The sequence below is a fragment of the Microtus pennsylvanicus genome, chromosome 5, assembly GCF_037038515.1.
Source record: "Microtus pennsylvanicus isolate mMicPen1 chromosome 5, mMicPen1.hap1, whole genome shotgun sequence".
Taxonomy (NCBI): domain Eukaryota; kingdom Metazoa; phylum Chordata; class Mammalia; order Rodentia; family Cricetidae; genus Microtus; species Microtus pennsylvanicus.
This window is the reverse complement of record NC_134583.1, coordinates 64,519,989-64,544,425: the sequence shown is the minus strand read 5'-3', so window position 1 is coordinate 64,544,425 and position 24,437 is coordinate 64,519,989. Positions and strand designations below refer to the sequence as shown.

General features: G+C 46.6%; 1 protein-coding gene across 7 annotated transcripts in view; it reads left to right on the top strand.

Annotated features, from left to right (window-relative positions):
- Window positions 1–24,437, top strand: part of Arhgap17 (Rho GTPase activating protein 17) — a 98,943-nt gene that overhangs the window by 71,508 nt on the left and 2,998 nt on the right. Inside the window, exons 13-21 of one of the 7 annotated variants that reach the window (XR_012910611.1) lie at window positions 736–816; window positions 2,658–2,771; window positions 6,610–6,701; window positions 9,114–9,270; window positions 10,803–11,036; window positions 13,580–13,749; window positions 19,660–20,133; window positions 21,161–21,208; window positions 22,922–22,970. Coding sequence is in view for 6 of the 7 variants with exons in the window: in XM_075972120.1 (XP_075828235.1) it covers window positions 736–816; window positions 2,658–2,771; window positions 6,610–6,701; window positions 9,114–9,270; window positions 10,803–11,036; window positions 13,580–13,749; window positions 19,660–20,133; window positions 21,161–21,207 (1,369 nt within the window). In the remaining variant the exon portion in view is untranslated. The remainder of the gene's footprint in view (window positions 1–735; window positions 817–2,657; window positions 2,772–6,609; window positions 6,702–9,113; window positions 9,271–10,802; window positions 11,037–13,579; window positions 13,750–19,659; window positions 20,134–21,160; window positions 21,209–22,921; window positions 22,971–24,437) is intronic. The other 6 variants (XM_075972121.1, XM_075972120.1, XM_075972125.1 and 3 more) reach the window with 6 other exon arrangements.

Sequence of the window (24,437 nt, the reverse complement as noted above, 5' to 3'; positions counted from 1 at the left end):
AGGTGACACCAAGAAAGAGCAGAGGTCTGGGCTCCTGGTCTTGGCTATTGTTCTGTGATCAGGCTGCCTTTATGTTAAGGAACGCTAGGCTTCATAGTGCCGCTAATTAATACACACATTCTTAGAATTTTCAGTGGTAGGCGTCTGCTTGTGCCAAGCTTGGGGCATTGTGATTTCACAGGATTCTGCCTCTAGCCTTAATAACGTTCAACAGAATCAACATTCTTCCTCTGTCCTGCAAAACTTGGTGAGATGAAGTACCTGCTCCCAGTCTAATAGTGTGGAACTGGGATTTGACCCCAAAATTATTTATTTCTCAGATCAGTGCTATCTTGCAGTTTTGAAAACAGAGACAAGCTTCACTTGATAAAGAACATGCGTTAGTTTTCTGCTATAAGAAATAGGTTTATTATGGTTCTTGGGGTCATAGGTTCAGTTCCTGTTGCTTCAGACTTGTGGCTACGCCATACATCATGGTGGTAGAAGCATGTGCCTCATGCTGGCCAGTAGACACAAGGTAGGGACTGGAGTTCTAAGACCTCCCTCTAGCATCAAGTCTTCCAACTGTACCCTACCTCAGGCTTCCAGCATCTCCTGCTAGCAACACAGACTGTCATCCAAGCCTTTAGCACAGGCGCCTCTGAGAGACATTGCAGATCTGAGCTATAATAGTACATTAATATGGGGATCAATAGCATGTGCTTTTATCAATTCTTGTGTACATTTCTTTCCTAGTGTGCAGGATCAAGACAAAAAACTTCAATATTTATGGACGACGTGTCAGAAGTTGCCACCACAAAACTTTGTTAACTTTAGGTATGTGTTTGAGTTTGCTGTGTGCTAAGCATCATAGTCAAAAGCTGCTGGGGTGGAAAAGGGTTGTCTTTAAGGTTACAATCCATCAGTGAGGGAAGCCAAGGCAGGACTCTGGCAGGAGCCTGGAGGCACAAATGAAGGAGAGACTATGGAAGGCACTGTGTTATACTTACTCCCAGCCTTACTCTTTAGCTGTCACATAGCCTGGGCCAACCTACCCAAGGATGGCACTATCTGCAGTAGGCTGGGCCCGCCTACCTCAGTCATTAAGAAAAAGCACCACAGACATGCCCACAGGCCAGTCCGGTAGATGCTTTTCCCCAGTTATTACCTCTTCCCAGGTGTGTCAGGTTGACATCAAATTAGCCTTCAGAGTGTATATGATTCTATAAATGAAGGTGCAGTGACCCTGAAGTGGATATGTTTCTTCCAAGATGACCCTACCTCAAGCATGCTTGGCACATTCAGAAGGCTTTGCAGAATAATACGGAGCTGCTGGGATGGGGTGGGTTGCTTAGTGTACTGGTGATGCTGATATGTAGACAGATGGTCTGATCATTTCGACACCTTAGCTGTTAGCAGAAACACTGCTATGAGAAGCTTCAGTGGCTGTACATTGTATTTGGAGCCCATGCTGTCCCTATGTAAATGCACAGTTAATCAGTAGTTACTGTTTCTGTGCCCTTTTATGTGCTCAAGTCACTGTACAGTGGAGATTGTATTTCAGTATGTTATTAAATAATGTCTTTAAGAAAACTTCCCATGGGCAAACTTCTGGGACTGCTGCTTTTCCTTGGACTTCTATAACCTGGAAGAGGTGTGAAGGAAAGGTAGCCCCAGGGAACTGCCAGTTAAAACCAAGCCAAGGGTCCAGCAAGATGGCTCAGTGGGTAAAGGCCCAACAAGCTGAGTTCCTGGGACCCACGAGAAAGAGGGAGAGAAGTGACTCCTGAAGGATGTGTCCTTCTGTCCTCTCCTTGTCTCTCCCCACTTCTCCTCTCTGATACACACACAGGAATAAATATAATGTGTGTGTGCATGTGTGCGTGTATGAGATTTGTTTAAAATTCACTTTGCAGGTGATTTGTGTGAAATGCTACCTGACTTGAGCTTGGTTTTGGTCTTTATCTCAGCTATATCTGATATTCCTTCTCCTCATTTGAAGGATTGACTTTGCCTTGCGAGCTGCTAGTTGATAAAGTATAACATACCTTGTCAGATGGCAGATAATGGGAATCTGTTTGGTGTGATGTGGCATCTCAGTTACAGACCTTAGCATGTTGGTGTTTGATCTTTTGGTTTCTTTTTTTTTTCTCCATAATCTTTGCTTTTTTAAAAAAAATAATAATGAAGGGCATTTTGATGGTCCCAAAGTTCAAAAAGATACACATTGAACAATCTCTTGTCCCTAGCCACCTAGTTCTTCTGAGATACAGAATACAGAATATATAGTTTCTTCAGTATCTTTCCACTCTACAAGAGCCTCTGTGTGTGTGCACGTGTTTGTGTGCATACATGTATGTGTGTGCCCATGTGCAAGTACATTCATAATAATTCATAATACATATTTTTTCTCTCATTGCCCACTTTTTAAAAATAACATTTTCTTTTTTGAAATTTCTCTCTCTCTCTCTCTCTCTATATATATATATATAGAGAGAGAGAGAGAGAGAGAGAGAATGAGTGCACGAGAAGTGTGAGCAGCACTGTCCGTGAGCCGGGTCCCAGTTTAGCCACAGCCTGTAGTAAGCACCTGAGCTACCTGTGCCAAACTAGGCAGGCAGCACAGGGACCCTCGTAGTGTTTCGGTGATGCTCCTGCCCTTCTGTTTTGTCTCCTAGGTATTTAATCAAGTTCCTTGCGAAGCTTGCCCAGACCAGTGATGTTAATAAAATGACTCCTAGCAACATTGCCATTGTGCTGGGCCCTAACTTGTTGTGGGCCAAACAAGAAGGGTAAGTGATTCTTCTTCACCTCATGCCTAAACTTCTCCTTCCTGGCAATTAGCATGGGTAGCAGTAGAGTTCAAAAGACACACTCAGACTGTAGGTGACTTCAGGGTGTTCCAAAGTTGCCTTTTCATCCAACTGGTGTTTTAAGGACACAGCCGTGAACTCTGTGATGTCTCTGTGCAGCACACACAGAGAGACATTGTTCCTGTCCTAAGAGAGCCTCCATTCCTGAGCAATCAAACAGCCTGTGTGGTAAAAAGCTAGACACATATCTGTGTGCTACAGTACAAGGGGGATAGGCTTGTGACCCAAGTCCTTAAGTGTCTGTAGCTGTGCCTGAGAATTAACTGACATAAAACAAATTGACAGAAGAAAAACCTACAGGTTTCTGCATGAAACAGGAAGTGCTGCTATAGCTGAGCAGTGTGGTAGTTGTGAGCATGTGGCGAGATGATTTAGGCTGGACAGTTGAGTGTAGAGACGTGCTAGGAAGATATGGATTGGCCCAACAGTTTATGGGTACAGATTGGCCCTGTCAGCCTGTCATGGGTGCCAAGAATGTTTCTTTTCTTTGGTGTGGGGAAGGTGTTTTTCACGAGTTTATCTCCTGCCCTCGGAAAGGAAAAGAAATTCAGAGCTCCCTCTAGCATCTACTTTTCCCACATGCTTTAACCTCAGAATAGCCCTGTACCTCAGGGGTGTTCTGCCCCTTCAGGCTGGCAGTGTAGGTGAACTGATGTGGCAGACTGAGGAGGCTGGTGAGCACCCGCCTCGGGGAGCAGCACGTGTTCACCTTAGTGAAGGAATAGTTTCCTGCCCCTGGCACTGAGACCAGGGAAAGCCCCATAGGCAGGCAGAGCGTGGTGTCTGCCCTTTGAGGATGGTCCTGGGTAACTGGAAAATGTCTCAGATCAGAGGCAGGCTATGAAGGGCCTGCGCATGCTGCTGGCTTGTTTGGAACTTTCTTTCCTGGGTCCTTTGAGAATTGTCAAGGTTCCTGCTGTGTTTTTAATCTAAAATGTTCCTCATGGGCTCATTTTAAACATTTATTTCCCACTCATGGCACTATTTTGTGGGGTTTCAGAGCTGTTGAGAAATGGGGCATGCCTGGTGGAGGTAGGTCTCTAGGGGTTGCCTTTGAAGGTGATGCCTGCCCCTGGTTCCTGCCTGCTGGTTCTCCACCACATGAACATCCTCCAAATAAACAGTTCTGACTGCCGTGATAGTTCTTTCACCTTGGTATAATGGAAACCACGAGCCAAAACAAACCTCTGCTTCCTTGAGCCCTTCTGTCACAGTGGTGTGGAAGTAACTGATAGGATCCTAAGCAGAGCGACTTCGCAGGGCTGCATTTAGGAAGCTTTTGCTGGCATTGAGCAGTGTGGGTTAAGTAGAACAGGTGGGCACAAAGATGAGCTGGAGAGCAGGTTGTCATCTGCAGATGGTCCTTGTCCTCACACATCATCTTGTGCAGTAAGTGCTACTCCCAGATCCATAGATGAGGATGCTGAGTCTGAGGAGAGCCAGTCTTTTGCCCAGGGCTACAGGTCAGGGCAGTGGTGGGGTTCAGACACTGGTCAGAGTCTGTATCCTTACCCGTCACTGCATCATTGCTGCTGGCCTGCTTTGCAAAGACACAGTTCAAATCAGTCATTCCCTTGCTCATGTATGCCCAGTCTTGTTTTGAAAAATAGTTGTCAGCATACAGTGTAATAAAGCAAAACTACAAGTAAGTAGGAAGACAGGCTAACTGCAGAGGTCATAGAGCAGATAAACCCCGACCAAAACACCAACAGAGAAAGTGATGTAGCTGTTTAACTCTGGGGGCACGAAGAATGTTCAAAGGAAAAAACAAACTTCAAAAAACAGTGTGGCTCAGTTAGTTAAAAGTCAGTACATTTAACAGTAGTAGACACACTTTGTAACACCCAGAAACTTGTCAGGAAACGCCATAAACAAAGGCTAGGAAGGAGCTCCAAAATTCTGCAAAAGGCCTGAAAGGAAGCTTTGCGAATAATCAGCAGAGTCTCCTTTAAAAGGATCACTGGAATAGAATGCACGTGGACAGTCTCCCAGTGTGGTGGGGCACTTGAGCATGAAAGCTGATCAGAATCCTCAGGGAGGAAGGGGAAAGGGTAATTTGCCAGCAGAGCTTGCATCGTGCTGGAATTCAAAAGAATCTCTATGTTTTGCTTGGTTAGAAAATGAGTGATACTGTCTGATAGGGGCTGAGGTTAAAGTGACATTGAGACAGGAGAGGTTGGTTTGAGGCAGTCAGACCTGAGAAAGTTTCTAGGAGTCCAGTTTTGATTCCTAAATCAGGCCCCTGTGACTCAGATTTTTCATTATGGTAACAGTTACCTGAGAGAACAGCTCAAAAGTAGAAAGGGTTTATTTAGGCTCCTGGTCTCAGGTATCAGCTGCTTTCATAGCTGTGAGCATCTGACAAGGCAGAAAGTGTCACCACTTCGCACTGGCCAGGATGCAGAGAACCAGAGAGAAAAGGACCAGAAGTCTTTAAAGGCACTGTTGATAAAATTCCTTCCTCAAGTTGTAAAGCAGCATCTGTCTCTTCTCCTGATGGCCCAGTAACAAACCGAGGCTTGGTTCTGCCACAGTGTATTCTGGGGAACCAGTGAATTACTGGGTTTCCTTACAGAGCCTCAGTGCAGTGATTACTTATAGGGGTGTGGGCACTCCTGCCCCAACTGGCTGCATCTGGAAAGCCTTACTGAACAGAGATAAGGGTTTCCCTCATAGTCAAATAGGTGGAGCTCCAACACTGGTCTTCCTCAGCCTGTATAATGCTCCACACCCCACCCTACCCCAGGGCACTTGGTCAAATAGGTCCAGGTGGGTCAAGAGCAGCTAGATACTCAGGTGAGTGTCTCATGACTTGATCCACCCTTCTGTGCAGGGGCGTACACCATCAACACACCCTGCTGGGTTGATCTTTTGTCAGGGTGAGGGTGGGGGTAGCTGAACTCACCAAGATGGATGTTGCTTGACTCAGAAGATAGTAACTCATGACACATACACCCTAGTGACCAGCTCCCTCCATGCCCCAACTCCTCATAATGCCATCAAATTATGAATCCATTGATTAGGTCAGAGCCCTTATTTTCCAGTCCCTGTCCAAGATTGAATCCACTGCTTAGGACACTTTATGTCTAAACTATAACAGCTCCATAACATATTAAAATCAATTTAGGTCTTTTGAGAACCTAAGGCTTTGTGAGTGCATTGTAACCTCCAGGCACATTGCAAGTGGCTTGCTTTGGTAGTGTTTTGCTTAAGGATGTTTGGTGGCAGTGATAGTGACTGTATTTTTTTTTTCTTGAGCCCTAGTAACAAACCCTTTCAGCATCTGGACTATTATCTTGAACCAGAGCATATATATGTATGTTGCCCTGCCATAGAAGGCAGGGGCTATGAGTATACTTAGAACCCATGTGCTTGGTGACATCATGGGCAGTAGTAGTTTAGATGATCTTGGGTCTGCCTATCAGGTGTGCTACTGTTACAGTGTGGAAATGCAAGCCCTCTTCCAGTCAATTTCAAACCCAGCTCTGATGCATCTTTAATTCTTGGTGTCACTGCCCTGGTGCCCGCCCATTGGACACAGCAGTGGTTACCACTCTGCTGGGGAAGAATTGATAGTAGTTGGATAATTTTTCCTCTTGGGCCATTACAGACAAACTCATAGGATAGGGCCTGTGGGTTTAAATTTTGTATCTGTGTGTAAGTATTTTATCCATCAGCAATCTTTGAGATGCCCTGGCAGCCTGCAGAAATGAGACTGCCACGGTGGAGAATTTTAATTATGTAAACTTCCTTGCAGAACACTGGCTGAAATAGCAGCTGCCACATCTGTCCACGTGGTCGCGGTAATTGAACCTATCATCCAGCATGCAGATTGGTTCTTCCCTGGAGGTAATCATGGTTCCAGACTCATTGATTGATGAAGCTATATCACAGTAATATACCACTTTTTTTAAATTGATTTTTATTGAGCTCTACATTTTTCTCTGCTCCCCTCCCTGCTTTTCCTCTCCCCCAAGGTCCCCATGCTCCCAATTTACTCAGGAGATCTTGTCTTTTTCTACTTCCCATGTAGATAAGATCTATGTAAGTCTCTCTTAAGTGCCCTCATTGTTGTCTAAGTTCTCTGGGATTGTGGTCTGTAGGCTTGTTTTCTTTGTTTTATGTTTAAAAACCACCTATGAGTGAGTACATGTGATAATTGGCTTTCTGTGTCTAGGTTACCTCACTCAAAATAATGTTTTCTAGATCCATCCATTTTTCTGAAAAATTCAAGATGTCGTTTCTGCTGTGTAGTACTCCATTGTGTAAATGTACCACATTTTCTTTATCCATTCTTTGATCGAGGAGCATTTAGGTTGTTTCCAGGTTCTGGCTATGACAAACAAAGCTGCCATGAACATAGTTGAGCACATGTCCTTGTGGCACGATTGAGCATCCTTTGGATATATACCCAAAAGTGGTATTACTGGGTCTTGAGGAAGGTTGTTTCCTAATTTTCTGAGAAATCACCACACTGATATCCAAAGGGGTTGTACTAGCTTGCATTTCCACCAGCAATGCAGAAGTGTTCCCTTTTCCCCACAACCTCTCCAGCATAAGTTGTCATCAGTGTTTTTGATCTTGGCCATTCTTACAGTTGTAAGATGGAATCTCAGAGTTGTTTTGATTTGCATTTCTCTGATGACTAAGGATGTTGAACATTTCCTTAAGTGTCTTTCAATCATTTTACATTCCTCTGTTGAGAGTTTTCTGTTAAGGTCTGTACTCCATTTTTTTTAAAATTGGATTATGTGTTCTTTTGGTGACCAATTTCTTGAGTTCTTGGTATATTTTAGAGATCAGACCTCTGTCTGATGTGGGGTTAGTAAAGATCTTTTCCCATTCTGTGGGCTGTCATTTTGTCGTGTTGACCATGTCCTTTGCTTTACAGAAGCTTTTCAGTTTCAGGAGGTCCCATTTATTAATTGTTTCTCTCAGTGTCTATGCTGCTGGGGCTATATACAGGAAGTGGTCTTCTATGCCAATACATTCAAGTGTATTTCCCACTTTTTCTTCTATAAGGTTCAGTGTGGCTGGCTTTTTGTTGAGTTCTTTGATCCATTTGGACTTGAGTTTTGTGCCTGGTGATAGATGTGGGTCTGTTTTCATTCTTCTACAGTATACCACATTTTTAAAAAGAAGAAAACCTGTTGATGATTATGTAATTGGTTTCACTTTCTCACACTGCTTTGGATTTTATTCATGTGCATTTACATTTTGATATAATGGTAATTATATTATTTTCTGTTTCCTTTAACTTCACTAAAACATATTCACACAGTATATATTAAATGCTTATTTGTTGCTATGATTGCATACTGTCTTCTTTGAAGGAACCTGGGTTCCCTGAGAAGGCAGCCACATAGATAAAATAAATTTAAAACATATAGCAAATTAGGATATTGGAGAGAGAAAGGTTTGACAAACTCGGATGCTGGGAAAAGGGAACCAGGGTCCGTTTTCAGGGGTGGGTGATACTGACTGCCCAGAGGCTCTTCCCTGAGAACAGGGTTTCTTCTTGACTCTACCTGCATAGTTGTTTGGTTTGTGCAAAGATACAAAGTAAAGCAGGCAAGGCTAGGGCTGATTGGACCTGGTTTATGAAGTCAGAGAGCTACATTTTCATTCTGTAGCTAGTCAGTTTTCCAGTTTCTCTTGTTGCAATCCTGGGATCCACAGAGGTTCCCATGGCTTCCTCTTCAGGAACTGGTTGCATATGTGTTGAGTCCACATGTCCCAGCCCTGCTTTTCTGAGTGCAGCCTAGCTGCCCAGTCCACTGCAGTGTAAGCTCCTGATGCCTGGGCTGGGCTCAGTTCTTCTCTTCTGCCTTCCTGTCCTCAAGAATCACTCATTGCAGTTACTTAGCGAAGATGAGTAGGAGACTGAAGATCGACATGCTGTCTGGGATTTCCTTCAAGAAAGTGTTTCTTGCAAAAAAAAAAAATGCCAAAGACATTGAGCATTTGATGATGCTTTTTGTTCCTATTTTATATCAAAGTACTGCTCTGTCCCTTTTTAAATGGTTCAGTAAGTTCTCCATGGTCCTGTCTCCTTCTGAACTCTTGGATTTCTCTTAGAGCAGTAGAAGTGTGTGCTCAGCTGGCCTTTCTTGGCCTGCCTCCCACTGGGGTCAGGATCTGTTTTTCAGATCAGAGTGCTTGAGCTGCCCTTGTGGAATATGGAGGCTGTCACTCTGCTGGGGTGTTGGAGAGCTTCCCCTTTGTGCCAAGTCTCTCATTTATTTATCTCTCTTATGACAGAGATAGAATTCAATGTATCAGAAGCATTTGTTCCTCTTGCTACCCCAAATTCTAATCACTCAACCCACACTGGAAATGACTCTGACTCGGGCACTCTGGAGAGGAAGCGACCTGCCAGCATGGCAGTGATGGAAGGGGACTTGGTGAAGAAGGAGAGGTACGTATGGAGTTGGTCACTTCCACAGAAGTAGTAGGTATCGTGTCGGAGGACATTTGACCCATGTATCCTGTACTGGCTTACTGACCCCCTGTGTAATCCTGCCTTACAAAGTCTAGATAATTCAGAAACCACACTGTCAGTCTCTGCAGGTGTTAATCTGACCACAAAGTGTGTGTGTGTGGGGGGGGGGGGGTGTAGATTGTCTGTTAACATCCATGCCTTGTGTGTCAGGCTTTATTTGATGCCCTGTGTGCCCCACAATGGAATAGCATCACACATATTAAATCTACCAGTGTATTTGAGTGTTAGGAAACAAGAGAAAAGAAACATAATAACACATGTGGATTTTGGCTGAGCATCATATAAGGATAACCACATTTCCCAGAGAGCTGTAAAGAAGCATATTTTTGACATTACTTGGCCTTGCTTTATTTGCTAACTGCTGAATCTAACATTGAGCTGGAGAGGCCCCAGAATTTGACAGTTCTAGAGGGGTAAAACGTATGTTTTAAACTTAGAGGCAGCATCTTTCCATCGTATTGTCTATGGACAACTTATGAGATGTTCAGTGCTAATTTAGATCACGTATGATTCTCGCCTTTGGAGAGCAACTTACAGTAGCTCCCCATAAGAGCTGTGTTAAGCAGCGCACCATCTTCATCCAGAGTCGTCGGGCTGAGTCTCACAGTGGCCTTCTCTTATTCAAGACAGCTTTACTTCCCTGGTCTCTCTCTGAAATAAATCCACCATCATCCTGTATAATTGAGTTCTGACACCTGAGCACCATTCAGCGCCTTACCATTGTTCCCTGGTGGCCTAGTAGAACAGATAGTCCCCTATTTCAAGTTTCAGCATTACAAGACTCACTAGCCATGACACACCATTCTCAGCTGTCTGTTTTGTGTGTTCTCCAGTAAACATCAGTTAATGGAGTCCCGTATCTTTTACTTTTCCAAACTTAAAAAAAAAAAAAAAAGTTTTAAAGTCTACGCATTAATGGTCTTGAATGAAGAGTGTCTTCCTTCTGCCCCATCCTCCAGATGCCACCCTCCCAAATGCAGTTATTTTTTCCAGCCATACATAGCTTTCGGCTGTTTCCTCATGTGTACACGTGAATGTTTCTGTATCCCATGCAAGCTGAGAAGCAGTGTGGTGTGTTCTTGCCAGCACTGGTATGCTTCTGGGCTTGGCTTCCACCTCTTTCCCACACTCAGGTTTGAGGTGGGAATCAGGTAGGAGGGAAACTGACACAGAACATCGCGTTACTCCACATGAGACCTGCCTGTTTGCTCTCAGCTGCATACACCAACCTGATCAGTGTGAGGCGCTGGCTTTGCTGGGGCTTAAAGCCAGATCCAAGCGCTCACTTTGGTAACAGGGATGACCACTGATACAACCTTGCCACCTAACTGCATGCTGGGGAATGTGGGCGGCCGTCCCGTTTGTGGTTTTAACCTGTGAGGACCAGCGGGCTTCTGTCTCTTTAGTTGGCTTGCGTGGTGTGCTGACTATTTCTTCTCTCTGTGTAGCTTTGGTGTGAAGCTTGTGGACTTCCAGGCTCATCGGCGGGGTGGCACTCTAAATAGAAAGCATATATCCCCTGCTTTCCAGCCACCACTCCCGCCCACAGATGGCAACACCTTGGCTCCAGCAGGTCCAGAGCCCTCTTCTCAGAGCTCTAGGGCTGACAGCAGCTCAGGGGGTGGGCCTGTCCCCTCTTCTGCGGGCATATTGGAGCAGGGGCTGAGCCCAGGTGACAGCAGGTAAGGAGCCCACTTCTGCTGGCAGTCAAGGCTAGATGCCCCTGCCTTCTTCCAGGTGGCAGTCTTTGGCATGGTAGCCATGCCCAGAGAATGAATCAGATTTGCTTTCATGCCTTTGGTTATAGGGGAGAAAATACTGCAGATTGCTTGTCTGCTTTTCTGTCTTCAGAGAAAAGCAGTACTTGCTTGTGTGCTCTGGTGCTGCAGAGTAGAGACTAACAGGTGTCTAACGGTGTGCTCGGCCTCTTCAGTGTGCAGCTGTCGGTGTTCACATGCACTCTGCTTGTTGTCAATGCTGAGAAGCATTTGGAAGCAGTGAGCCAGCTGAGTCACAGTGTTCTCGGCATTCGTCATCCATGCTCGCGTTCAGTAATTACATTCAGTTGCACAGATTCACCAAGTAGCTGCTGTTGCACCAGGCTACCAGCACACTGGCTGACTAAGGGTTCCTCCACCACTCAGGGCTTTCAGTTGTACAGGGAGCTGACACATGGGTTCAAGGAAGAAAACAAAGTGCCATGTCTCCTTAAAAGGCCTGTTCAGTCACTTGAACTTTTGACAAGCCACTTGGAGTTAGGCTTCACAGTAAATCACTTTTAAGAGGAGACCTTCATTCTGCTGCTGTTACTCAGTTCACCATGCCGATCAGGCAGAGGCCACAGTTTTCTCTGTGTAGAAGATGAGCCATGCCAGAGAGTGCATTTTTAATTGTCACTGTTTTTGTCCTCATCTTTGGCCAGCCACACAGTGCCAAATGATCATATATCAGGTGAAATGAGTATGCGCAAAACAAAACCACTTACCCCATGCATAGTTTACCACACTCGGGTGCATTTTCCTTGGAGAACCTCTCATTGCATCTTTTGGTTGAGGGAAGTGAAGTTGTTGATAAGATAGGAATATACCTGGTCCTGGTGGTGCCGCCCATAATCCCAGTTCCTTGGGTGGCAGAAGGATCACAAGTTCAAGGCCAGTCTAGGTAATGGTGAGACCTTGTCTCAAACATGGCAGACAGCGTCAGAGAGAAACAGAAGCACAGGAAAGGACTCTTATTCTCTTACCATAGCTGGACCCAGTGCTTCTGTGCATTCTTCAGTCCTCCTCCATTCCCATAATCTAGGGAAGTTCATCTCTCAGTCAAGAAATCTGAAGCTTTGCCCTTGGCCAGCTCTATGTATGTGCCGTAGATGCCAGGCTGGCTTGTTCGTGACCCCTCCCCATACATGGCTTGGCTTTAGGGGATATTTTTTTATGTCAGAAAGAGAGTATAAGCAAATGCACAAATCTTCATTTCCTCGTGACTCTGTTTGTTTAGCCAAAGCTAAAGAAGAAAGTAGCTAGTCTTTACTGCAGGGGGAGTGGAATGCCAGCCATCAGTCTCCTCTTTGTTTCTTATGCTGAGATATTTCTCTGCATTCTTCACATCTGCCCTTTGGTGACCTTGACAAAATGACTGTAATATTTGTTATAGAAAGTCGTGACCCAGGAAGTAGGAAGCCCGAATTGACCCTTCCCTGTTGCTGTCAGCTTTAGGCTGAGTCATCGAGCAGCTTCTCAGAATTTCTCTTCTCTCGATCCAGACGATGTGACTTAAGCCCTTCTTAATCAGAGTGTCACTTTGCAGTGTTCATTTTGTACAATAGCTAACAAAAATCCCCAAGCCTTATTTTCTTAAAATAGCGCCCAGTTTAAGTACGTGCAGAACAGAACTTGAGGTTTCCTGTGGGTGGTCTGAAGTGACTGACCTTAATTTCTGTGCCAGAGTAGCTGAAACTTAGTCTGTTGCAGGGAATTTCAAAATGTCTAGTCTCTGAGTAATTATCAGCTTACTAGCCCAATACAAGCTATTGAAAATTTCAAATAATCCTCATCTTCCTGGGTTCTGGCATCCACAGATCCAGCTGACTGTGGTTCAGATAATTAAAAACAAAAACAAAACAAAAAAACTGTTTCTAAAGGGCTGGAGAGATGGCTCAGTGGTTTAAATTACTTGGTGCTCTTTCAAATGACCAGAGTTGAGGTCTCAGCACCCACAGGCTTGCAACTACCTGTAACCCTAGTCTTCTAGCTTCTCCAAGCACCTGTATGTGCACACACACTTTTTTGTTTTTGTTTTTTGAGACAGGGTTTCTCTGTGTTGCTTTGGAGCCTGTCCTGGAACTCGGGTTGGCCTCAAACTCTCCACCTGCCTCTGCCTCCTGAGTGCTGGGATTAAAGCTGTGAGCCACCACTGCCCAGCTCACATAATCTTAAAGACAAAGAAACCACTGTATCAAACATTTTGTTTGCCATTCTCCAGACATTCCTGTAGCTCTTCCACTTTATTGCTAATTATGAGAGTTGACTTAAGGTACACAGAAAGGTGCTGACAGGTTCTGATGCCTTTTTACATACCGGGCTTGAGCATCCTTGAATTTTGGTATCTGTAGGAAGTCCCGGGACTTCCCACCCCAAACCCCGTACCAAGGAACAACTATTCTATGGAGTGCTTAGCTGGTCTATCAGGGAAAGCCTGAGATCTAACTTCACCTTTATCCTCTCAGCCCTCCAAAACCCAAAGAGGCTGCATCTGCAGCTGTCCCTGCACCAGGAAGAAACAACAACCAGGCGGCCACGGGCCCAAGCCAGGCCCAGGCTGGTGGCGGCTCCCATCAGCTCTCAGCGGGCACACCTCACAGTGCAGCTGGTCCCAGTCCTCACACTGTGCGGCGAGGTAAGTGACCTGTACTCCTTGTGCTTAGGAGGGTGGAAGAACTTCCTGTAATTACTCCAAAGTCGGTTATGAAAGCCCTAAGAAATCTTTTTCATGACTGTTACCAAAAATCAAGCAGGAAAATCAGTTGTTAAAGAGGGAAAACATGGAAGAAACTGAAGAAAATAGAGAAAGGAAATACAGGAACGCTAAAGCTTAACAGCAGGAAGAGGACTCTACAGTCACTCCCGGGTCTCTAGGGATTTGGGGTCCCAAGTCTTGCTGTGATTCGGAGCCACTGCAGCCTCTCTGCTTCCAAGCTTTGTGAACTGGAGCTTCAGGGCACAGGGTTTTCTGGTTTTGGAGTAACATAATCTAAACAGTTTCCATCTGTCTCCTTCGCCCTCCTCAACCCAGCAGCCAGGGCCATTGCCTTCAAACACAAAGGAGCTGTGTCACCAAATCCCATCTCTGCTACAGGCACGAGTCATTCTGTCCTGCTGCTCTTTGGCTTTGCTGGGGATATTTGTCAGAGCATTTTTCTTCTTTAATCTTCCCAAGCCCCTGGCCACAGTGCACACGTGGAGGTCGAAAGACAGCCTTGAGTGTTGGGCCTCACCTTCCTCCTTGTTTGAAACAGGGTCTCTTGTTTTTCCACTGTGTATGCTGTGCCAGCTGCATGGGAGCTTGTGGGGAGTCTCTTGTCTCCACCTCCCACCCTCCACTGGAGCCATGGCATCCCAGGTGTGCTCCTGTGCCTGGTCCTCACATTTGCATAGCCACTGCTTTACCTGCCTGAGGCCTTGTCCTGGCTACCGAGCATTTGTCTTGACATGAATTTTTAAGTCTTGTTTATTATTCTCTCCAAGATCTTAACGAGCTCAGGTCTTCCTTGTCTGTGCACCTCAGCATCCTGTCCTTACGTGTGTCTGCCACAAAGATGGCACTCAGCAAGCTCGTATGGTCTGGACTCTCGGTACCTCACAGACTAGAAGACCTGGAACTGACCTTCTCCCTTCCCGAGTCACTGTTCTAGTGCTGTTAGGAGACACCATGATCAAGGCAACCCTTTAGATGAAAGCATTTCATTGAGGGCTTGCTTACAGTTTCAAAGGGTTAGTCCATGAATTCATGGCAGGAAGCAGGCGGGCCTGGTGCTGGAGCAGTAGCGAGAGCTTTACATGTTGATCTACAAGCAGTAGATACATAGAGATACATACACTGGGCCTGGGGTGGGCTTTGAGGTTTAAAGAGCCCACCCCCAATGACACACCTCCTCTACCAAGGCCACATCTCCTAATCTTTCAAACAATTCCACTAACTGGTGACTAAGCATTCAAACACATGAGCCTGTGAGAACCTTTTTCATTCAAAACACCACAATCCCTGATGCTGAACCTTTGTTGATATCTGGAGCTGGTTTTGGTTGTCTCAAAAGGAAAGAGGTTACATATATTTAGAGGACAAAAGCCATGGATGCTACTAAGCAACCATAGTGTGCAGTCTTCTGAAGTAATGTGCAGCCCATCTGTTAGTGGTGCTGAAGTGGAGGAACCATAGTTAGAGAGGAGCAAGTTCCAGAAGAGATGTACCAGGGAAGCCACACCCTTACTCCAGGCCAAGCCAATTAAATTCCATGTTGCCGGGGTTGTCCTGAGTTCCCTAGCAGTGCTTACTAGAGTGTAAAAGATCCACACCTTACAGGGTCTTGTAATGTGGCTACCAAGAGACAGGGAATTTGTCATAGCAAGGGGCACATGTGTGAAACATATGCTTCTGAGTTTTGTGTGTATGTGTGTGTGTGTGTGTGTGTGTGTGTGTGTGTACATGTTTACATCTCCCTGAAATTAAGACTAGGGAAAGACAGTCCTTTACCATTGGAAACCCTTCAGGTAGGAGGGATGAGGAGGGTGTAGACATGATACAGCAGGGAAGTCACACCTCGGGACCGCCAGGATAACTGGGTGTTAGGACTGAGACTATCTGACTTGTAAAGGGAAGAGATTTCTTTGGGATTCTAGTCCTGGAGGCTGGGAAATCCAAGGATAACATGATGCAAGTCTCTGCTCAGCATATGGTGAGGGCACTGTGCAAAGCAGAAGGGAGAGGGCTTCAGAAGAGAGCTGGGGAGCCAGACTCCTACCCTAGAGCACCTATTCCCTCCAGAAAGGCAAGGAGCCATTCATGAGGCTCCTCACTAGGCCTTGCTTCCCAACACCAACACACAGCCTGGGGGCAGGGCACTGAAGTCATAGCACTAGGCCTGTGATAATATTGCATAGACTCTTGTACACGTGCTCATGGGAGTGTGCAGATTAGGAGAAAAGAGGACAGATTAGGAGAAAAGAGGAGCCACTGTACTTCCAGAGAGGCTGCGGCACTTTGTCCAGGGTCAGGCCATTAGAAAAACGCACGGCAACAGTGAGAGCCTCTTCCCTTACTAGATCTTAGTTCTCCAGCTGATGCCTTAACTGTATGTGTTCAGCATGGGAGATGCTCACACTTAGGCATGTGGGCTGCAAGGGCTCCAGGAGCAGCAGCCAGGCCACTCTACTTGGCTGCTCTGTACCCTTTCTTTCTGGCCATGCTCTTGTCATTTGATCCTCACATGCAAGGGTAAGCACGTGTCTCTGGCACCATACTGTAATGGGGAACATGGAAGGCGCAGGACTGACTGCTTGGGAGAGGCGTCCAGACTCTTCCAAGCTGAGTAGATTAGGAAGGGTTGGAATGTTTTCCCCACAAAGCCAGTTAATGAAGCAGGGCAGCTAAGTAGTGGAGCTGCTTGGGATGAGGCGGGTGAGGTGGGGAGATGATGGGCAGTTCTCAGGCAGTGTCATCAGAACGTTTGACTAGACCATTGCAGTGACCCATGGAAGCTCAACGGCTGCAGGAGAGGAATGCAGGAGGTGTCTTTGATGCTACCCTTAATGCAAGGCTGTTGTAGAGGAGGAACAAGGCCCTGGACTCCAAAGTATGTGTTCTGCTTTAGCCTAAAGGTACACACTGGTTATAGGATGCTAGCTTGACCTTTCCTAATGTATCCAGGAGAAATAAAAATATGAGGAGCGGTAAGATATAGGAGGATCAAAAGTGGAGGAGCGTTACAAGTATTAGATTCATTGTTGGTCTCACTGTGTAGCCCAGACTAGCCTCATACAGCCTAAACACTCCAGCCTCAGCTTTCTGGGTGCTGGAATTGCAGATTTTTGCCACTCTCACTCACCTGTGGCATTGTGTATCTATGCTTTTTAAAAGCACTCCACAAATGTTAATGTACATTAACGCATCTTTCAGGCAAGAAGGCAAGCTCCGTACCGGTCTGGCTCCAGGCCCCCACTTCATCCTTATGCTACCTATCCTCGACTGCTGTCCTTTTCATCTGTCCTGCCTACAGTCTTCCTACCTGAGCTCAGCTGTAGTTCAGCTTTCAGAGAGTTGTCTCCAAAAACCCAGGCCTCCCCACAGGACAGCCACACCTCAGCATGCTAGCGCCTCCACCATGGTCCCAGATAAGACCCCTTTTTCTCTAGCCCTTCCTTGGGCCCTGCTGCCCTCTTCTCAGGCTTCCTGTTCTGAGTCTCCTGCGCTGTAAATGTCAGGCGTGAATTTCTCTTCAGTGTGAGTGTACAGTTAGTACTGCTTAGAGCAGGAAACCAAACTTTTTTCTTCTCATTGCTTTCATCAACCAGAGTGTAACTGATTCCAGAGAACTTTTCCTTTATAAACTGACTGGTTGTTTCTGTGGGGAAAGGTCTTCTGAATTGCTGGGCTCAGAGTTCTAGGCTAGTTTAGCAGAGCAGGCACCACTGGATTCTGGACCCATAAATAGGAAGAGAAACTGTGTGAGAAAGAAGAAAAAGAATCCAGGGAGGCCACAGGACATAGGTGTGAATCTATTCCATCATTTATTAGGTATGTGATTGCTTAGAAAGTAACCAGCCTGCCCTGGGCTTCCTTTCTCCACTCTGGGCCAGTCCCACAGTGAGCTCCTGGGGTGGACATGCAGTGTGTGCAAGCCTGGTGTGCAGCTGAGTGGACCAGTCCCACAGTGAGCTCCAGGGATGGGCATGCAGTGTGTGCAAGCCTGGTGTGCAGCTGAATGGACCAGTCCCACAGTGAGCTCCAGGGATGGGCATGCAGTGTGTGCAAGCCTGGTGTGCAGCTGAGTGGACCAGTCCCACAGTGAGCTCCAGGGATGGGCATGCAGTGTGTGCAAGCCTGGTGTGCAGCTGAGTGGACCAGTCCCACAGTGAGCTCCAGGGATGGGCATGCAGTGTGTGCAAGCCTGGTGTGCAGCTGAGTGGACCAGTCCCACAGTGAGCTCCAGGGATGGGCATGCAGTGTGTGCAAGCCTGGTGTGCAGCTGAGTGGACCAGTCCCACAGTGTGCCCCAGGGATGGGCATGCAGTGTGTGCAAGCCTGGTGTGCAGCTGAGTGGACCAGTCCCACAGTGTGCCCCAGGGATGGGCATGCAGTGTGTGCAAGCCTGGTGTGCAGCTGAGTGGACCAGTCCCACAGTGTGCCCCAGGGATGGGCATGCAGTGTGTGCAAGCCTGGTGTGCAGCTGAGTGGACCAGTCCCACAGTGTGCCCCAGGGATGGGCATGCAGTGTGTGCAAGCCTGGTGTGCAGCTGAGTGGACCAGTCCCACAGTGAGCTCCTGGGGTGGACATGCAGTGTGTGCAAGCCTGGTGTGCAGCTGAGTGGACCAGTCCCACAGTGTGCCCCAGGGATGGGCATGCAGTGTGTGCAAGCCTGGTGTGCAGCTGAGTGGACCAGTCCCACAGTGTGCCCCAGGGATGGGCATGCAGTGTGTGCAAGCCTGGTGTGCAGCTGAGTGGACCAGTCCCACAGTGAGCTCCAGGGATGGGCATGCAGTGTGTGCAAGCCTGGTGTGCAGCTGAGTGGGCCAGTCCCACAGTGTGCCCCAGGGATGGGCATGCAGTGTGTGCAAGCCTGGTGTGCAGCTGAGTGGGCACCACTTTCTTCTGTCCTCTGATTCCTTCTCCCTGTCTCAGGATTGTCTGTGTGACTTCAGGAGAAACAGAAACATGTCCAGGGTTCTCCTCTCTGCCCCTCCATCTTCTCCTACAGTCTGTTCAGATCTCAGCTGGTCTCAGAGTAGGAATTTGTTTCAGCTCATGTTAGAGAAACAGCTGCAGGCTTATTTCTAATTAATTCTACCTAGAATGTGTCTGGAATTGGTAGAATTTCCTTGAGTAAAAACCAGTCCTACAGTAGAATGATTGCCCATCATGGAGACCCCCAGCAGCCACCCTCCTCACGCCTCCCTTGGGCGGAGTTCTGAGTGGGGTGGGCTGCCTCTCTGTTCTTCCCTCCTGGGTTTGTTTCCACACTGAAGTCATGAGGGGACTCTGGAAAAAGGGCCATTGAGGGCCCACAGTTTGCTGTTTTATATGGGTGTGTGGCCTCTGTTATACTCAGTTTTCAGTTTTCTTCCTTTTGAACTTGTAAAATGACAGGTCACTAAAGGCCTCTGTATATCATGTACTTAGCTTTTTACATAAATCCCTTATGTTGGACTACTTTAGGTTTACAGAGAAGTTGTGTTCCCTCTTGCACTTGGCCCTGTTACCCCCACAGTTACCATCCAACATCAGACTGCATTTGCCACAACTGAGACACCAGTGACAGCAGTCATTACTTCCACACTGGGTTCAAATTTTCTATTTCTTCCTAGTGGCCATCTTCCATACCAGTTCCCGCCCAAGAGACTTCCCTGGCACAAGAGTCCAGTTTGGTTTTTACTTGGGTTTCCATAGCTGTTTGTCAGATGTTCTTGGGGGTGGACTGGTCTAGGGTTTGGGGTTCGCACAGCAGACCCCCCTCTTGACTCATGGGGGAAGGCATGAGGGCCTGCTGAGCCGCATTCTCCCCTTACTGACCCTGTTTTCACTCTTCTGTGCAGCTGTGAAGAAACCTGCCCCGGCACCCCCCAAACCAGGAAACCCACCTCCTGGCCACCCTGGTGGGCAGAGCTCCCCAGGCACAGGCACCTCACCAAAGCCGAGCACTCGCAGCCCGTCACCAACCTCGCAGCAGGCACAGGGCATGCGCCGCTGCTCCAGCAGTCTGCCTCCCATCCAGGCGCCCAACCACCCGCCACCGCAGCCCCCCACACAGCCCCGGCTGGGCGAGCAGGGACCAGAGCCGGGCCCCACGCCACCGCAAACCCCCACACCACCCAGCACCCCACCCTTGGCCAAGCAGAATCCCTCGCACAGCGAGACCACACAACCGCATGGAACCCTCCCAAGGCCCCGGCCAGTACCCAAGCCCCGCAACCGGCCTAGCGTGCCGCCACCCCCACACCCTCCCGGTGCCCACACAGGGGATGGCAGCCTCATGCCCACAGCACCCACCGCCTCCAGAATCGTCACTGGTGAGTAGCAAGGGATGCAGTGTTCCCTCAGCCTTCCCTTGATGGCAGTCATTCCCAAGCCAGGTGCAAGTCACATATGTTGGGAGCGCAGTCACACCTGCTCTGTCAAGCCGTTTATGGCTGTTTTCATGCCAAGACAGCAGAGATGAATACCAATGACACAGATCATAAAGCCTGTCGTTTTCTTCTGGGTGTAAGATTATCTTCATTCACATTCTGGAAAGTGTAAATGCGTTTAAGTCCAGATAGAAGGTATTGTACGACATACGCGTGGAGATCTTAGTGAATTCCTTCTTGGTGATCCATCCTTGAAGATGGGAGGATCAGGAGCCTCATTCACAAAACAAGTTCCAGGTCATCCTGGACTTAACTACTTTTCTAAAAGTAAAAAATGCACATACCAAGTGCAGAATTTCAGAAGTGGGTGTAGTAGGAAGCACTATATATGCTAAGTCAGATGCTCGGGAAGGCAGATCTCCCAAGCAAACCCACACTAGCCTCCAATGGCTTGGCAGGGATGAGTGGAGATTTTTTGCATCATCCTCTTGGATCTGCCCTGGGCATGGAGTTGATTGTACAGATTGTAGTGCTACTTTGAGGGATGTTTTTATAGATATCCTACAAAGCATGATTGTTTTATTTTATTATATCAAGAATATTGCTACTCCAGGTACTGGATTTTGCTTTATAGTTTGAAAAGATAGTGTTCTTTAGTGTTTTTAATGGTCATTTGAACTGTGCAGCATTTCTTAACAGCAGCTTGCTTTTAATCTCAGCAGCCTAGCTGTGGGCTGTCCTACATGGACTGCACTCCGGTGCTTCCACCCTCACAGTGGACTTCTCAATAGAGGATGACCCAGCACTGCACCAGATAACGAGTCAGCTAACTACAGGAGATCCTTTCCAGGAATATAATGCTTAGTTTAACATATGTTATTATAGTTTAATAACTGTTCCTATGACAGCAGGATGTTTATTTGATTAGCACAAAGCCACATTGGTTTGTTTGCTGTTTGTTTCCCACTAGATGCCCTTCCCAGTGCCCTCACAGGTGGGGAAGGTTTCCAGAACTAAGGTCTGTAACCCCTCAGCAGCTTGAACTGCAGCTGCAAACGCTCCTGCTTAGCCATGTTCTGTGTGTGTGCTTTTGACTTTGTGCTCAGGGCGGCCATGCCGTAGCCATCAGTCAGCCGTCCATTCTGTGACATAGAGCTACGCCTTTTGTCCCATCAGAAGCACTTTTGGCTTTGGTTTGCCCCAAGTCTAAGAGGTGGCTGTCCCTAGGCTGAGATCTCAGTTTGAAACCCTCAGTAAGATGCTGTGTTGTTCCAGTTTTCATTTGAGTTACCCTCTCCCAGTGTTCTGCTCTTCTCAGTACCATTTCACCTGTCACTGGCCTATCAGCGCCCAACAAAGAGGCCCAGGGAACCATCACACAGAAAATTGTGCATCCGTGTTTTGTGCTTTAATTTTTAATTTTGTATCTTAAATGCAAGGTAACTGCATGGAGCTTCTTAATTGGTGTCTAAAATTCTCAGCCCCCTCCAAACTTCCCCAAATAATCCTCCCCTGAATTCCCTTAAGTCCCTTTGCATTCCAGTGTGCTTACATTTTGCTTTCCTAAGCTGTATGGGCATTTAAAACAATGAGGCTCATCTGATCATCCCTTTGGGCACATAGTGGGCCAGCAGAAGACTCCTGTACGGTACAGTTGCTTTAATCAGACCCCTTAGCCTTTTGTAGGATGTATACAGCTTAGTTCAAGTTGAAACGATGGAGGAGGATACAGGCATCTGTCTGCTCTTCTCAGGGCCTGGATTAGTCCAGTATTTGAGTGATTAAACTAAAAGGCTGAGCCTTTTGTTTTATTTTGTTTTGTTTTGTTTGTTTTTTGGGGTTTTGTTGTTGTTTTTTTTTCTGAGACAGGGTTACTTTGGAGCCTGTCCTGGAACTAGCTCTTGTAGCCCAGGCTGGCCTCGAACTCACAGAAATCCACCTGCCTCTGCCTCCCGAGTGCTGGGATTAAAGGCGCACGCCGCCACCACTGCCTAGCTTAGGCTGAGCCTTTTAACACTTTAATACTTATGACACCAAAATTTTACTCAAACTTGTCCTTTTATCTAGACTAGAACGAAGACTGCAAACCAGAATTATGCCCACTCTGTAATACCATAGTCACTTGTGGTGTTTTATGCCAACAGATTGTTTTAATTGATTTATTATTCACTATACTTTATAGTTAGGTAGGTGAAATTTTACATTCAAAAATGATCTAAGATGCTACCGATTTGTTTTAATCTTTACTGTAAATTTTCTTAGCACAGGAAATACATGGCCTCTGCAATTCCCTTTGTATTATTATAGCATTAACATAAAGTTAATCTTAACATCCACTGGCCTACCCTTGGAAATGTACAGAAGGCTAGCATTTGGAATTTAGGAATCCCCTAGGTCATTTTGTTAGCGACACTTCCTGGAGATAGCCTGTGATTTTGTAGCACAGTCTGTTATGACATGCTTTAGCTTGGAGAACTTTGGAAAGATACCTGAGAACATCTCACCCATTAATTATTTAATTGTAAAGAGCTGGGTAAGGCTTAAGGGACTAAGGTGAATGCCAAGCTGACTTAATAGTCCACTCCCCTCTCCAAAGTTCGGGGCTCTGCAAAGCTCTGGAGAAGGGAAGGACTCTCAGTCATTCTGAATGTCAAACTCTCACTGTAACTCTGCAAAGCAGGAGGATTTTAGAAAGAGTATTCTAATTCAAACGTTTTAATAATTAATTTAGATGTATGACCTGCCATATTCAGTAAGATCTGAAATTGGAATGTTTAATGGTAAGGAAAAGGCAACTGATTGGCCAAAGCATTTTTGCTACTTTATGATCATATTTGTGCACTAATGGCTGTCACTAACCAGTCACCCTAACCCTGCCTGCCTGCATCCCTACTAATAGTGCATGCACTAAGGAGGGCTGGCCTTATCCGTGCTTGCTGTCCATTTGTTCTAAGTACTAAATGTGTTCACAGACTTGTAACAGGTGGTCCTGGGCTGGCCTCATGACTCCTTCATTTGCATCCCAGCAGGCTTGAGATGTAGTAGACAGAGCATGTGCTGTAGCATCGGAGACATTCTTGGGAAGGCACAAGTGGTAAAGGAATTAAATTAGATGGATTAAGAAAGGTTCCGACAGTCCGTATTGGGCAGCAGATGAGTGAAAGATAGTTATCTATTGTCATGTCATGTGTCAGCCTAGGCCTGCTAGGACCCAGAGAGGCAGAGGTTAGGGGTGCCACTTGTTCAGATCTTCATTTATTATAGTTGTGGAAGTCTGCATATCGCCTGCCTTTAAAGGGTGCCTTATTCTGTTTTCTGAAGACATCGTGGTCCATGATCTCTTTTGCCCTGTGTGGATTTTACCCCAACATTTTGATTTTCCTTTACATCATGTCATTGCCCACATAGTAACATAGTATTCACTATTTCACCAGCTACGTGTGCTGTTATGACAGTAGCTAAACATTTGCTGGGCTTCTACTTCTAATTGCAGCTTAATATGTAGACGGCATATTCATGGGAAGTCAGATATTGAGTGAGAGTGAGTATAATCTCCCCTTTGATTAGAACGGTGGTTCTCAACCTGTGAGTCACAACCCTCAGACAACCATCGGAAAACAAAGATTGCATTACAACTCATAACAGTAGCAAAATTATAGTTAGGAAGCATCAACGAAACAATTTTATGGTTGGGGATCACCACAACATGGGAACGGTATTGAAGGGTCTCAGCATCAGGAAGGCTGAGAACCACTGGGCTGGAGTAGCGAGAAACTGACTCTTGTTCACAGACAGAGCTTGGTAAGGGATAGGAGGATCCAGGGTGTCAGAACCGAGGAGAGAGCCTGGGCAGTGGCAGTGGTGTTTGATGTCAGAACCGAGGAGAGAGCCTGGGCAGTGGCAGTGGTGTTTGATGTCAGAACCGAGGAGAGAGCCTGGGCAGTGGCAGTGGTGTTTGATGTCAGAACCGAGGAGAGAGCCTGGGCAGTGGCAGTGGTGTTTGATGTCAGAACCGAGGAGAGAGCCTGGGCAGTGGCAGTGGTGTTTGATGTCAGAACCGAGGAGAGAGCCTGGGCAGTGGCAGTGGTGTTTGATGTCAGAACCGAGGAGAGCCTGGGCAGTGGCAGTGGTGTTTGATGTTTCTCTTTGCATTGTGTTGCTTTCCAGGTGTGTTTGGATCTGATACTTGTACGAGTCATTATCAAAATAGCATTTTTTTTAAGAAAAGAGTTACAACCTAAAGCACA